This window comes from Cyprinodon tularosa, unplaced genomic scaffold (genome assembly GCF_016077235.1).
Source record: "Cyprinodon tularosa strain WSP-4 unplaced genomic scaffold, ASM1607723v1 ctg37, whole genome shotgun sequence".
Classification (NCBI taxonomy): domain Eukaryota; kingdom Metazoa; phylum Chordata; class Actinopteri; order Cyprinodontiformes; family Cyprinodontidae; genus Cyprinodon; species Cyprinodon tularosa.
In genome coordinates this window covers 2,507,966-2,520,724 of record NW_024039085.1, presented here as the reverse complement: position 1 = coordinate 2,520,724, position 12,759 = coordinate 2,507,966, and the positions used below count along the sequence as shown (strand labels likewise).

At 37.2% G+C, this 12,759-nt stretch overlaps 1 protein-coding gene across 1 annotated transcript in view; it reads right to left on the bottom strand.

Annotated features, from left to right (window-relative positions):
• hcrtr2 (hypocretin (orexin) receptor 2) overlaps positions 1-2,901 on the bottom strand; it is a 67,320-nt gene extending 64,419 nt beyond the window's left edge. Inside the window, exon 1 of the mRNA XM_038296309.1 lies at positions 2,618-2,901. Coding sequence (XP_038152237.1) covers positions 2,618-2,834 — 217 coding nt within the window. The 5' untranslated portion in view covers positions 2,835-2,901. The remainder of the gene's footprint in view (positions 1-2,617) is intronic.
• Between the last annotated feature and the right edge of the window lie 9,858 nt (positions 2,902-12,759).

The following is a 12,759-nucleotide window of genomic DNA, read 5'->3' as shown; positions in this document are numbered from 1 at the left end:
ACCGAGAGATAAAATGTCAAAATATGTTTGGCCTTTTCTTGATTTTCTGTTTTTTTCCATTTTCGTCAGTGCTAAATGTTTCAAAACACCAAACTAAATAAAACATTAGTCAAAGACAACAGCAGTATACATAACTTTTTTTTTTCAATTATTGTGTTTTTATTAAGGGAGAAACAAAACTTGGTTTATCTCAATACATTTTAAACTGTTATTTCAGTTTATTTCAAACCATTTTATGTATAAGCCAAATTAACCAAAATCAAATATTCTTAAAGTAGCTAATTATTGTTCTAATTCAAGTTACTTAATAGCACCTTTCAGGGCTTAATGATACCACTTGGTTCCCAAATGTAATCCGTGTAACTTCAAAATATTTGGAAGAAAATAATTAGTGTGGTGTTGGTGGAAGTCATGTCATTATCCTTTATGTTAATTAGTTAGTAATCTAATTTATAGAGTTTCAAAATATTGTGAAGTGACTGGCCAAAAGAGATGCTGATGATCAAACAGATCAACATGAATACTTTGTGTTTTTTGGTTTGCCCTACTGATAAGCTTATGGAGGGCCTGCAACTACCTGGGGCGCCATCTGCTGGACAGGGTGCAGAATAGCAGAATGCAAAAAAAAAAGTAACGTATGCATAGGTATATGTATTATAAAACCATAGATTCCCTTTGCTGCTAGGAGGTCCAGATGAACTAAGTGTTGGAAGTGTGAACTCCTCTTCTATCAATTTATATTTAAATCGATAACACTTAAATCTGCTAAAAAAATATGTAACATAAGAAATACAATTTAACTTGTGTGGCTTGAAGTTATATTGTAAATTGCGTATCTTTTATATTTTAGATCATATTTTATATTTTGTTTTGTGTTTGGAGAAAGGGCCACATATTAAAATCTTTGTCTTCTTTGTGCTTCTTTTTCACTCATGTAAACAACATACAATGTGAAGCTTTTCATGAAACAATGTTAAAAAAAGCAAATGACATGACTGAAAAAGATTAATTAAATTTAGTTTTAGGGACGGTTGGGTGTTCTTTTTTCCTTTAGGTGAGATCTGTGTGCTCCTCAATTGTTTAAGATTGCTTGTTTTTGTTTTTAAGTGTTATTTATAACTATGTTGACTGAAATGGAAGGTAGAAATTTCTTTACAATAACACTTTGATCATTTTAAGTTTTCCTTTTGAGTGCTCAGCTTTATGCTGGTTTTAAATTCGTACTTCATCTGCATTACATGTGAAAAAAATTTGGTTATTGTAGTATTCTCAAGAAACTTATATCTGAAGTTTAATTTTTACCCTTTAGAGTGTTGACTATCAAAGTTTTCTTAACCATGATAGGACATTTTGAGTTGTTAGTTATAACAATATTCTCAGGTTGCTCATCTTTCAAAATAACACATATTCTTTTTGGCTGTTTATATTTGAGTTTAATTATACAATTTTATGTTTTAGATTTTGCATCCATCACATTTGCAAACAATTTCCCTTAAACTTAGATTTACTCTTTAGGCTATTGGCTTTAAAAAGTGTTTGCGTGATCCATAAAAGTGAGTAATTATGGAATAACTGTGGAGTTGCTTTTCAGGAAGAATGCAAGCTTAGCACTGGACCCTCTCGCCTTGGGCATCAAAGAACCTAGAGCCGGCCCTGGTCTTATGGTTGCTTAAAACATTTACACAGTAAGTCATTTCTGTTAAATCTGTTCTGGAAAAGAAACTTCACCATTTTTGTTAGCTGTTTGAAAAAGAATTGCCATTGTCATAAAACCTAGTGACACCTTTTCCTGTTGATATATGTAAACATGATTGAATGATCCCTTTACAAAATAAATTAGGTTAAAATGAAGTCCAAGCAAAGCCACCAATTAATCTTCTATGCATGTAGAGTAGAGGAGAAGAAATTGAGCAAAATTATATTTCTAGCACACACCAAAGATACATGATTCATATATAACAGGAAAAAAATTCACATGTAACAGAAAGAAAAAAAAAAACACTGACTCTCCTATTTTTTTTTTTTTGGAAAAAGGGGGTGCATATCAGCTGAAATTAATGTAGGCGTAAATAAAATAATCATAATGTTAAGACTCAAAGGTGCATATCAATAAATGCATTTGCAAATGCCACAAAATGCATTGAACATACAACTCAAATCTAACTTGCTTCTTTTCATTTCACACAGTAATTACGTGTGATGCTGAACTTTTCGAGAGAAGATAAGGGCAAAGCGCTAGAGGGTAAAGTGATGTTATAATTTTATCAAATTGAAATAAATTGATGTTCAAACTAGAACGAAAGCCGTGTTACATCTTTTGAGACGGATATGAGTGATGTTATGAGAAACCCTTGCTCTATAAGGAAGCAAATTAATTTAATTTAAAGCTGCTGCTCTGCGCCCTGTGCTTCCTATACTCTGCATCGCCAGACGCGCAGCTGAGACTGATCAAAGAAACTGACACTCTTTAAGAATTCATCAGTATGTGTTGAAAGTTTACTCGCCTTTTGGTTATACTTTTAATTTTATAACTGAAGTGTTTAAAGTGTGCCTTTGCGCGTCCTAACATGCCTTACGCATGAATGGAGTGCTGGATCAAGCAGGTATTTTCACTTACCAAGCGAGTTTCCGATCAGTGAGACAAAGAAAACAACTATGTAAGCCACTATTAGAACCCACTCGTACTCCTTAGGGTGTAAATATTCTGTCCAGATGTATCTCAGAAGTTCCTCGTCCTCATCCATAGTGGAGTGCACGCGCGTCCTGGTGCCGTTACTCCCGTGGTTGGGATAGTTACACTCGTCACAATCCAAGTTCTCCTTGATTCCGGACATCCTTGAAACGATCTAAGCAATAAAATACGGCGAGAATACCATACGTCTGCACTGGTCGCTGTCTAAGGTGCTGACTGGCAACGAGGACGCGTCTCAGCCAATCTAGTCAGGATGACGAGGGTGAATCCGCCTGATTCTCTATACATTTCAGAGCCACACAAACCATTTAGGTAGCAGAATCTGGAAAGCTTTAAATAATATTGGAAAACAGCGGAAAAATTTAAAGAGGTCATTACATGCGTGTTTAATTACATATTTTTTTATATATATAAGATAACAAAATGAAGCCGAACAGGATGAGGCCAATTTATTTCAAAAGCGTCAAAAAATACAATGTTAATATCAAAACCAAATGGACGATGTACAAAGCGAGAAACATTTACATTAATTCAGTTCCATTTATCAGAATCAGAATTATATAGGGCCAATTCACAACACATGTAATCACAAGGCACTATAAAAAGACAATTTAACCAGATCATATAAAAAAAATATTTTATAGTGAAAACCAACTGATTGCATCTACTCACTGACTTGACAGCAATCTCCCACACAAAGAATGCATGCAGCGACAGCGGAAAGAAAAAACTCCTTTCTGCAGGAAGAATCCTGCAGCTAAATATATATATATATATATATATATATATATATATATATATATATATATATATATATATATATATATATATATATATATATATATATATATATATATATATATATATATACAATGGCATGACTGCAGTTGCTTAGGGGCCCCCGACTTCTTAGGTGCCCCGTCACCAACGCAATTGTGGACTAGGACGTCTCTTTGCAAATGTAATGGTGTAAAAAAATCTGTCTTACACCCACCGGATACACATCGGATTAACTGACTGGATCTTATTTATACCCCAACACATGGCAGATTTCAACATGATGGTGAGCCGTTTACACACAACACCAATAGCAAAGCAGACAGTGGTACTTTTAATAACTATGTTAATAGCTGTGTAAAGTTCTTTAGACGCTTGGTAAAAAATACACTTGTATAATATGTTTCAAAGCACAATAAAGATCTTAAAAGAACAATGTATTTGAGTATTTTATGTTTTACAATACGACTTGGAATCATGGGTAATCCAGAGCTTAGATTTAAACCATAACCGTTGCATACAATGTGTTAGCGACGATGGATACCCATAAAGAGCTACTTAAGCAGTTTCCAGAAAAGAAAAAGCAAAGAAGAGCTACTGGAAGAACGGCCTGTTGTACTTCATATGTGTCGTTACACCATTGTGTATATATATATATATATATATATATATATATATATATATATATATATATATATATTTTTTTTTTTTTTTTTTTTTTTTTTTTTTTTTATTGTGCCTCCTAGCCACCATTAGGACTCAGTAGTTTTTATCACTGAGTGAATCCTAAAGTAACACCTTTTTGTCCTGGTGAATAAATTTATCTATTTATGTGTAATCTGAAAATAATTTCGGTAGTTATTAATTTACTGTTAAAATAATTAAATAAATTGATCTGCATGTCGCTCATATTAAACAAATAAATCTCATATCCTGTCAACTGAGTTGCAGAATCCTCTCTCTGTAAATTATAATTCTCTGTGAAATAATGCTGATAATTCTTTAATAACATCCTTATGAAAAGGATATTCAATGTTTGTTTTTAAAACTTACGTTTCTAAAGGACCTAGTAAATTATTTTCTTTTTTTATGCACAAAACTATGAAAAAAAATCTTCTGACTAAATGAAAAAATAAAACAATGTGATAGGCTTTAAAAAGAGTGGAGACAGGGGACACAGAGTTTACTGAACAAACTCTCTGCTCCCGACCAGTTTAGCTCTGAGGAGAATGTTACTACTGTGAGTGAAACAGAGGTTGACTCAACTCTCTTTATGAAACAGAAAACTCAATATTAGAAAACTTAGAGGCCTCAGAAATCCTGCTTATTGAAAAGGACCCCAGATTTTATTGCTTTTATTGTGACCCTGTGTATATTATTCTTTTTCACTTGTTCAATTTGTAGAGCATTTTAATTGCCTTCTGGTTTATAAATTGCTTTTTATATTATAATGATGATAATAATAACTATTACTATTTAAGTGATTATGTTAATATTAAAAGTCAAATATTATTTGTCTCCTGTATAGGAGGAGGGGAGGCTTGTGGAAGGGGGAACCAGAGTTGAGACTGCTGCTGAAGGACTGTCTGAATCCAGGAAGTTGAGGTTGGCGCAGGTCAGAAACGTGCAGGGTGGCTTGGAGGGAGAGAAGGGTTCAATAATAAGAAGGAGGCCCTAAAAAGAAGAACATACTAGACTGATTTAAACTATGGTGAGGAAGTGCTGGCAGTAGACTCCTTTGTGTTCTCCATAACGAGGTCTGATGGGAAACACCAGTCAGTCCCCAGTCACCAAAGCACAGGGGTCTTTCGCAATTTTTCGCTAAAACTCTCAGAATTACAATGATATATATATATTTTTCTGATGAAAAAAAATGTATGTTTAAATAAAAAACTTTTGTTCAAGAAACAAAGTTGTTTTTATTGAAATTACTCCATGTTTCTCACAAGGAGAAGGTTATTTGCAAAACATAAACTTTTACTTGCATGTGTCAGAAATCTTTGGTTACGATTCTCAAAATTTTGTTTTAGATGCTCCCTTTTAGGGGGAAACAAAGAGGTGGGAGCATAAACATCCTGGGTGGGGCCTAAAGAATAAAGATGTAAGACGAGTCCATATTGGCCTCAGCTATTAGCTGCAGACCTCTACCTCTGAGAGTATGACAAGCTGCTGTTTATCATGTTTTTCTTTTTGGGACTAACACATTAACCAGGAGACCATATTGCTGGAGATATCAGCTTCAATGAAAAAATTGACCTTAGTACAACTTGTAATATAAATAGAGCAAGACCTCTAAGAATGCCCAGATCTTCTCAACATGGCAAAGCCTGCTATTTTTTGTCTTTCCAGTGTGGTTGCTTTTCTTGTTATACTCCAATGCATAGCAAGAAATACTGTCAAAAGCCGTAAAACCTTTTTTGTTTGTTTGTTTTTTAGATGAACAAGCGAGTTGGTTGCTATTCAATTTACTGTCTTATTCTATTAATCTAATTTTATATGAGTTAATATGTTTTATACCTAATGGATCAATGCAATTATGTTTTCATTATTTGTCAATTTGTTTGGATTGGAAAAAAAACATTTCTGCTTACATAGCCTCTTGTGTCAGTGATCACAATGTCAAATCATCAAAACACTCGTTTGGGGCTTTGTTTAGTGTTTTTCATTTTGTGTTTCTATATTATGATGAAAATTTACTGTTCAAGATAAAACTTAATCTACCAAAACAGGCTTTTTCAGTGCTTGATTTTCTTATGCCGGAAAAAAATAACCACACTTAAAAGTAAATGTCAGGTAGATACAGTATTTTACTGCAGTATGATATGGCATCAGCCAACAGTATCATCTCTCCAAATAAAGGATCACTTCAGATATATATTTTTTATATATATCAGAAGTCCAGTTGTTCTGTGGTTTAACCTTAAAAAGCATGTTCAAAACATGACTTTTGTGCCTTTTCTTTTAGCGTTTCTTTATAGGTATGGCTTTTGAGATCCCTCCTACTGAGTAGAAGGGGTCTGTAAAGCCTAATAATAGAGTAATCCTTGCAATAATATGTTTTTTCAATAGCCTGAGAAAAGTCAAGTAAGTTGCAGTCTCCGGGATCTTTGTTTTCTCTGCATAATATGCACTCAACGTAAAGCCAGACTTAAGGAAAAAGAGCCAGACAAAAAGAAATGCGAGGGAAAATTCAGATATGCCTCTGCACAGAGCATTCACGTAAAGGCTGCAGACAGCAATTACAGCTACTGTGCTAACTAAATGCAAGTGAATGACTTGCGATCATTATGAGCCCCGATACTAAATTGTGATGTTCTTTCTTTACATATATACATATATGCCATGCAAAATAAGGATTCATGAATTTATATACTAATGAAGAGAAAAACTATTTTTACTAATTCTGACTTTTACATTTTATTTCCATTGTGTTTTACTCTGGTTAGGGATACAATGAATATTTATTGAAGTGTCTCTGTAAGGTGCCAACATATAGTGGTGGCAAGTTTTGTGATTCATGATGATGCATTCAAATATTTTTTACTTCTGCCTGCTGCAATAAAAAAAAATAAAAAATGTATTATTTTTTTTATTATTCGGTACATTTGTTAGAATCTGAAAAAAAATCTTATGGTCAGAGGACTGGGTCCCTGATGCCAAATATTATTTGATAAACTGCTTAAGATATTATTGGTTCAATTAGTGTATGCATGACAACCATCACTACATTATGGAAAGAGGTAAAATAGATGTAGGCACTATGATTCTTTGGGCAATGATCTGTGGCTTTAGGTCTGCCAATTTTGGGATTTTCTTTTTTATGTTTACCCTTAGAATGGTTGCAGATCATCTACATATTTTAATGAAAACTGGTCTGTTTCGGCAGACTGGTCACTCACACTACAGAGGAAGCTGGAGTAGTCCAGCCTAGAAGAAATAGAAGCCTGAAAAAAAAACTACTAAGGACATTATTTGATTTTACAGAGTTTCGGATGATAAAAATTGGAGTACTACACTAAAAGCTTAGATGTGGTTCAATGAGTATTAAAGAGTTGATTTTACCTCCAAATTATCCAGATCTCAAGCCAGAGATTTTAAACATATCCCAAACAGACCAAAGCCACTCAATTTTACCCGTGGGTTCAGATGAATACCCCTGCTAAAATATAGTGATTGTATATCCAGTATATATATATATATGTATAAGGCTAAAATAGCCCGAAAAATCCTCGAACCTTGTAATTCTGTTTAGCCCAGCTTTATATGATGAGCACCAATAAGCACCAAATCAATTAAAGTGATTCTTGAGGTCAGTTTTGCTGAAAGCAATTATGTTAAGTAAACCACCAAAGTCCAAAAGCAATAGTAGGGCCTTTTTTTTTTCTGACACAAATTGAGCTCAAAATGTTTGAGAAGATACCAAGGAAAAACAGAAATGTGTCCTGTAGCTCCTTAGAGGAATATTGAAACTTGGAGATAAGCCAATGCAGCATACACTCTTGAATAATGGCATTCTTGGTCTGGTATGACAAAGTTGTTTTGACTTATTCTTCTGAGATCTCTAAAATCTTTAAACTACACAAATTACCAGTTTGGCATTTGTAAATTATGTTTTCTAATTTTGGGAACAGGCATATAATTATTGTTTTAAATATTTTTTTAACATGATTTTAAAGTAACCTATGATTTGTACAGTTTGTCTGTACAAATCAGTGCTAGGATTATGATTGAAGATCTAAATCCAGAATTATTCCTTTTATCATCAGTACTTCAGTTTGACATCAGCTGACCTGCTCTCACCAAGAATGGTGTTCTCTTTGATGATCAACAGCGCTCTTGCCGCGAGTTTAACTCAAGCAAAAACATGATATATTTTCAGGTTTTTGCAGCTTTACTAATGAAGCTTTGACAGGATCATTACCGTATTTTCACGACTATAAGGCGCACTTCTTTTTTCCCCTCAAAATGTGCGGTGCGCCTTATGTGTGTTGTAACTGCGACTTTTGAGACCACCTCATTGAGGAGATGATGAAAGAGTGGCTGAATGTAAGGAGACCAGGTGTTTTTTTTTTCCACTCAACACCATCGCTGTTAATATGTAACTCCATGCGTGCCCATCTCACAGCTGATGTGAAAAACATGGGGAAACAAATTAACGCTGTGCTCGCTGTTCAACCGCTCGACATCGGTGTGAACCGGACCCAGCAGGTGCAGCAGAAGCAGCAAGTTTACATGCAAAGTCAATGGTTGACGCGCGTATAGGTGCAGCAAAAGGTCCCGCAGCGCGTTTTGAGCAGCAGGCGCAGCGCGTCGGGAGCGTTTAAGCATCTGACGCACCGCCAAAGCACTGCTGCTGCTCGAGATGGAAAAATTGAAGTTTTGCTGCTGGACGCGCCGCATCAACCAATCAGAGAAGCTGATCTGGGAGCTGACAGCGAGACAGACACAGCGCTCTGATGACATATGATATCAGCGCAAATGAAAAAGGCTGGATGGATGAGGAGATGATGAAAGCGTGGCTGAGGCAGGTGTATGTAAGGAGACCAGGTGGTTTTTTCCACGCATCACCATCGCTGCGAGCTCATCTCACAGCCGATGTGAAAAAAAAGGTGAATCAAATGAACGCTGTGCTCGCCGTTATCCCGGGGGGTCTGACAAAGGAACTTCAACCGCTCGACATCGGTGTGAAGCGGCCATTCAAAGTAAGGCTGCGAGCGGCGTGGGAGCGATGGATGACAGACGGAGACCACAGTTTCAGAATAAGTGGAAGGCAGCGCCGGGCAAGTTACGCTACCGTTTGCGGATGGATTGTTGATGCTTGGACTAACGTGTCTGCTGGCACTGTTGTTCAAGCTTTCGCAAAAGCCGGCATTATTTCTGAGGAGCCGCGCTGCACGGAAAGTGACTCTGACAGCGAAGAAGGGGAAATTGGCATGTCTGATTTAGCGCAGCTGTTTAATTCAGAAACAGAGGATGATGACTTTGATGGGTTTGATTAATACTTTGTAATAAATACATGAATAAAGCACAATCATACTCAGTTTTGCTCCCGCTCTATTTTTCTACCTGAAAACTTAATTAAACAGCAGCCTCTGGGCCGGGTCTCCTCTGGTTTCACCGCGGTGGCTGGCAGGTGTTTTTCATCTAAATAATCTAAATCTTGCAGCTATATTTGCTGTGATCAGTGGGAATAAAGTAGTTTTAATATGTTTTTAAGTGAGAAAGGCCACCTGAAAACTTAATAATTGCAGTCAGTTCATCCAGATTATTATCGTGCCTATACTATTTCTGTCGGAGGCGCTCAGACCCCCACATACCAGCGGTGCACAGACAGTAGAAATCCCTTCAACAGCAGCCTCACCGCGGTGGCTGCCAGGTGTTTTTCATCTAAATAATTTAAACTGCAGGCACAAGGATACCAGCAATAAAAGCGAACATATTCCGTCGGCAGGTTTCAGGATTTTAAGTTAATTTAGGAGTAATCACAGCGCTGTGTCATCTGCGGTGTGTCTGTCTCATGGCCAGCTCCCAGGTTTGATTAATACTTTGTAATAAATACATTAATAAAGCACAGTCATACTCAGTTTTGCCCCCGCTGTATTTTTAAATACGCAGTACAGCTATTTAAAGGTAGTAGAGGACATGTACCTGTATATAAAAAACGCGCCCTATAGTCCGGTGAGCCTTATGTGTGTGTTAAATACAGAAATGGCGCACATAACTGAGACTGCGCCTTTTAGTACGGTGCGCCTTATGGTCGTGAAAATACGGTACTTTAATGTTTAAAAACTTCAACTGAAAACTGTCAGTTTAGGTTCAAACTCTAATCCCTTAACTACATGCAGTTTTTGGTAAAAATAAAAAAAAAGACACTGGTTCACCGGAGTCTGCGTGAGAGACAGTTCAGTTAGCGTTGCAAACTGAAGCTTGATTTCCTGAAGATTACTGATTGTACCTTGAGGGTTCTTGAGGTTTACTTTGGGAGAGTCACTGTTGGATCTGGAGAGGAGTTCATCAGCAGAGTCCGCTTGCTGCTTCAGCGTCTCACGTCTTATAATGAACAGACCTTGGGTTTGGGTTTTCCAGCTCTTAGTCCAGAGCTGCATGGAGGTTCTCTATGAGTCTTCAGGTTTGGCTCAGAGGGTCGGCTCGGCAGGTTAGCTCTTCCTGAGCTTCACAGAGGAGACACTGGTTTCCTGGAAGACAGAGACAATGGTTAGAATCCAGGCTGGATTCAAAGTCACAAAGTTACACTGAGGTTCTAGGCTTAGGCGCTGACCAACTGGATCAACACTGCGGCGTTGAGGCAAGGTCTGAAGACAGCTTAAGTAGTGGATCCTCTGATGATCTTGATGGGCTGCAGCTGTGCAGGAGGCTCCCTCAGAAGGATCCACGGCGGACTCTGCTGGAGAAAGGTGGAACTTCTCCAGCTCCCAACAATAACCCAGAATTCTGGCAAGACAGACAGTGGAATAAATTAAAAACGTTTATTTAAGATGTGGAACTGTGGATCCGCAGTATTAGCGGCAAGGGCGTCTATCACTGGAAACCCTGGAAAAGGAAACACAGGTTAGTGACCATGTGAATCTGATGGAGGAAGATTATGAATGTGAGTCACTAACATGGTTTAATGGTTCGGTTCATCGCCAGAGAAAAAGGTAGGATCCAACAGGTGGGCTGCCAACAAGATACGGCGGGCGCCGCCCAGTGCCCCAGTTGCTGCAGCGTCGGAGAACATGCAGGAGTCCGAAGACAGGTCAGGCAAACCGTTCAGATCGGAACAGATAGTCTAAATGCCTGAGAGGCAGAAAAAGTCAGAATCAGGAAATCAGAAACAATAGGGTATGCTAAAAACCCTTTCTCCACTGGCCTCCGAGAATGAGAATAAGGTCATCTCGCCTTGATAACAGCATGCAAGTACCTTAAATAGTGGCATTGGCAGCTGGATCAGATGACCGGTAATGAGCAACCGGGCAGAACAGACAGGTGAATGGAAAGAGTACTGAAGCCAGGCATTCGCCCCAAGATAATGACATGATCATGTCGTTTTCCTGTTATTGCTTTGCTTACTATGCTTGTGCTGAATATATAAATGCAGCATCTTTAATTTAATAAGAGCAATGTAATTCTGGTGCCAGTCCCCACTTCCTTTCTATGTCCAGAAGCCTCAATGGATGAATTTTTCTAGCAGATTGATATTTTACATAACAAATCATACATTCACTATTTCACATTTAATGTTCTTTCCAAAACCCAACTTTGTTACTGAATGGAAGTAATTTGACTAAAGTTTAAATATAACTCTGCCATAGGTTTGAATCCTTTGGTTTTTAACTGTAACAGTAATTAACCTTTGCAGACTTACACTTTCTGAAAATTTAATTTACACCTGAAGTGGATAAATTGAAATCAAACTTTTTAAACTTCAAATACAACTTTTACTTTTCTAAGTCTGTGACTAAATTCAAAAGGATGAAAGTACAGGTGCTGGTCATAAAATTAGAATATCATGAAAAAGTAGATTGATTTCAGTAATTCCATTTAAAAAGTGACACTTGTATATTATATTCATACATTACATACAAACTCATATATTTCAGATGTTTATTTTGTTTAATTTTGATGATTACAAATGACAACAAATGAAAATCTCAAATTCATCATATCAGAAAATTAGAATATTGTGAAAAGGTTCAAAATTGATGGCCCCTGGTGCCACACTCTAATCAGCTAATTAACTCAAACCACCTGCAAAAGCCTTTAAATGGTCTTTCAGTCTAGTTCTATAGGCTACACAATCATGGGGAAGACTGCTGACTTGACAGTTGTCCAAAAGACGACCATCGACACCTTGCACAAGGAGGGCAAGACACAAAAGGTCATCGCTAAAGAGGCTGGCTGTTCACAGAGCTCAGTGTCCAAGCACATTAATAGAGAGGCGAAGGGAAGGAAAAGATGTGGTCGAAAAAAGTGTACAAGCAAGAGAGATAACCGCACCCTGGAGAGGATTGTGAAACAAAACCCATTCAAAAATGTGGGGGAGATTCACAAAGAGTGGACTGCAGCTGGAGTGAGTGCTTCAAGAACCACCACACACAGACGTATGAAAGACATGGGTTTCTGCTGTCGCATTCCTTGTGTCAAGCCACTCTTGAACCACAGACAGCGTCAGAAGCGTCTTGCCTGGGCTAAAGAGAAACAGGACTGGACTGCTGGTGAGTGGTCCAAAGTCATGTTCTCTGATGAAAGTAAATTTTGCATTTCCTTTGGAAATCAAGGTCCCAGAGTCT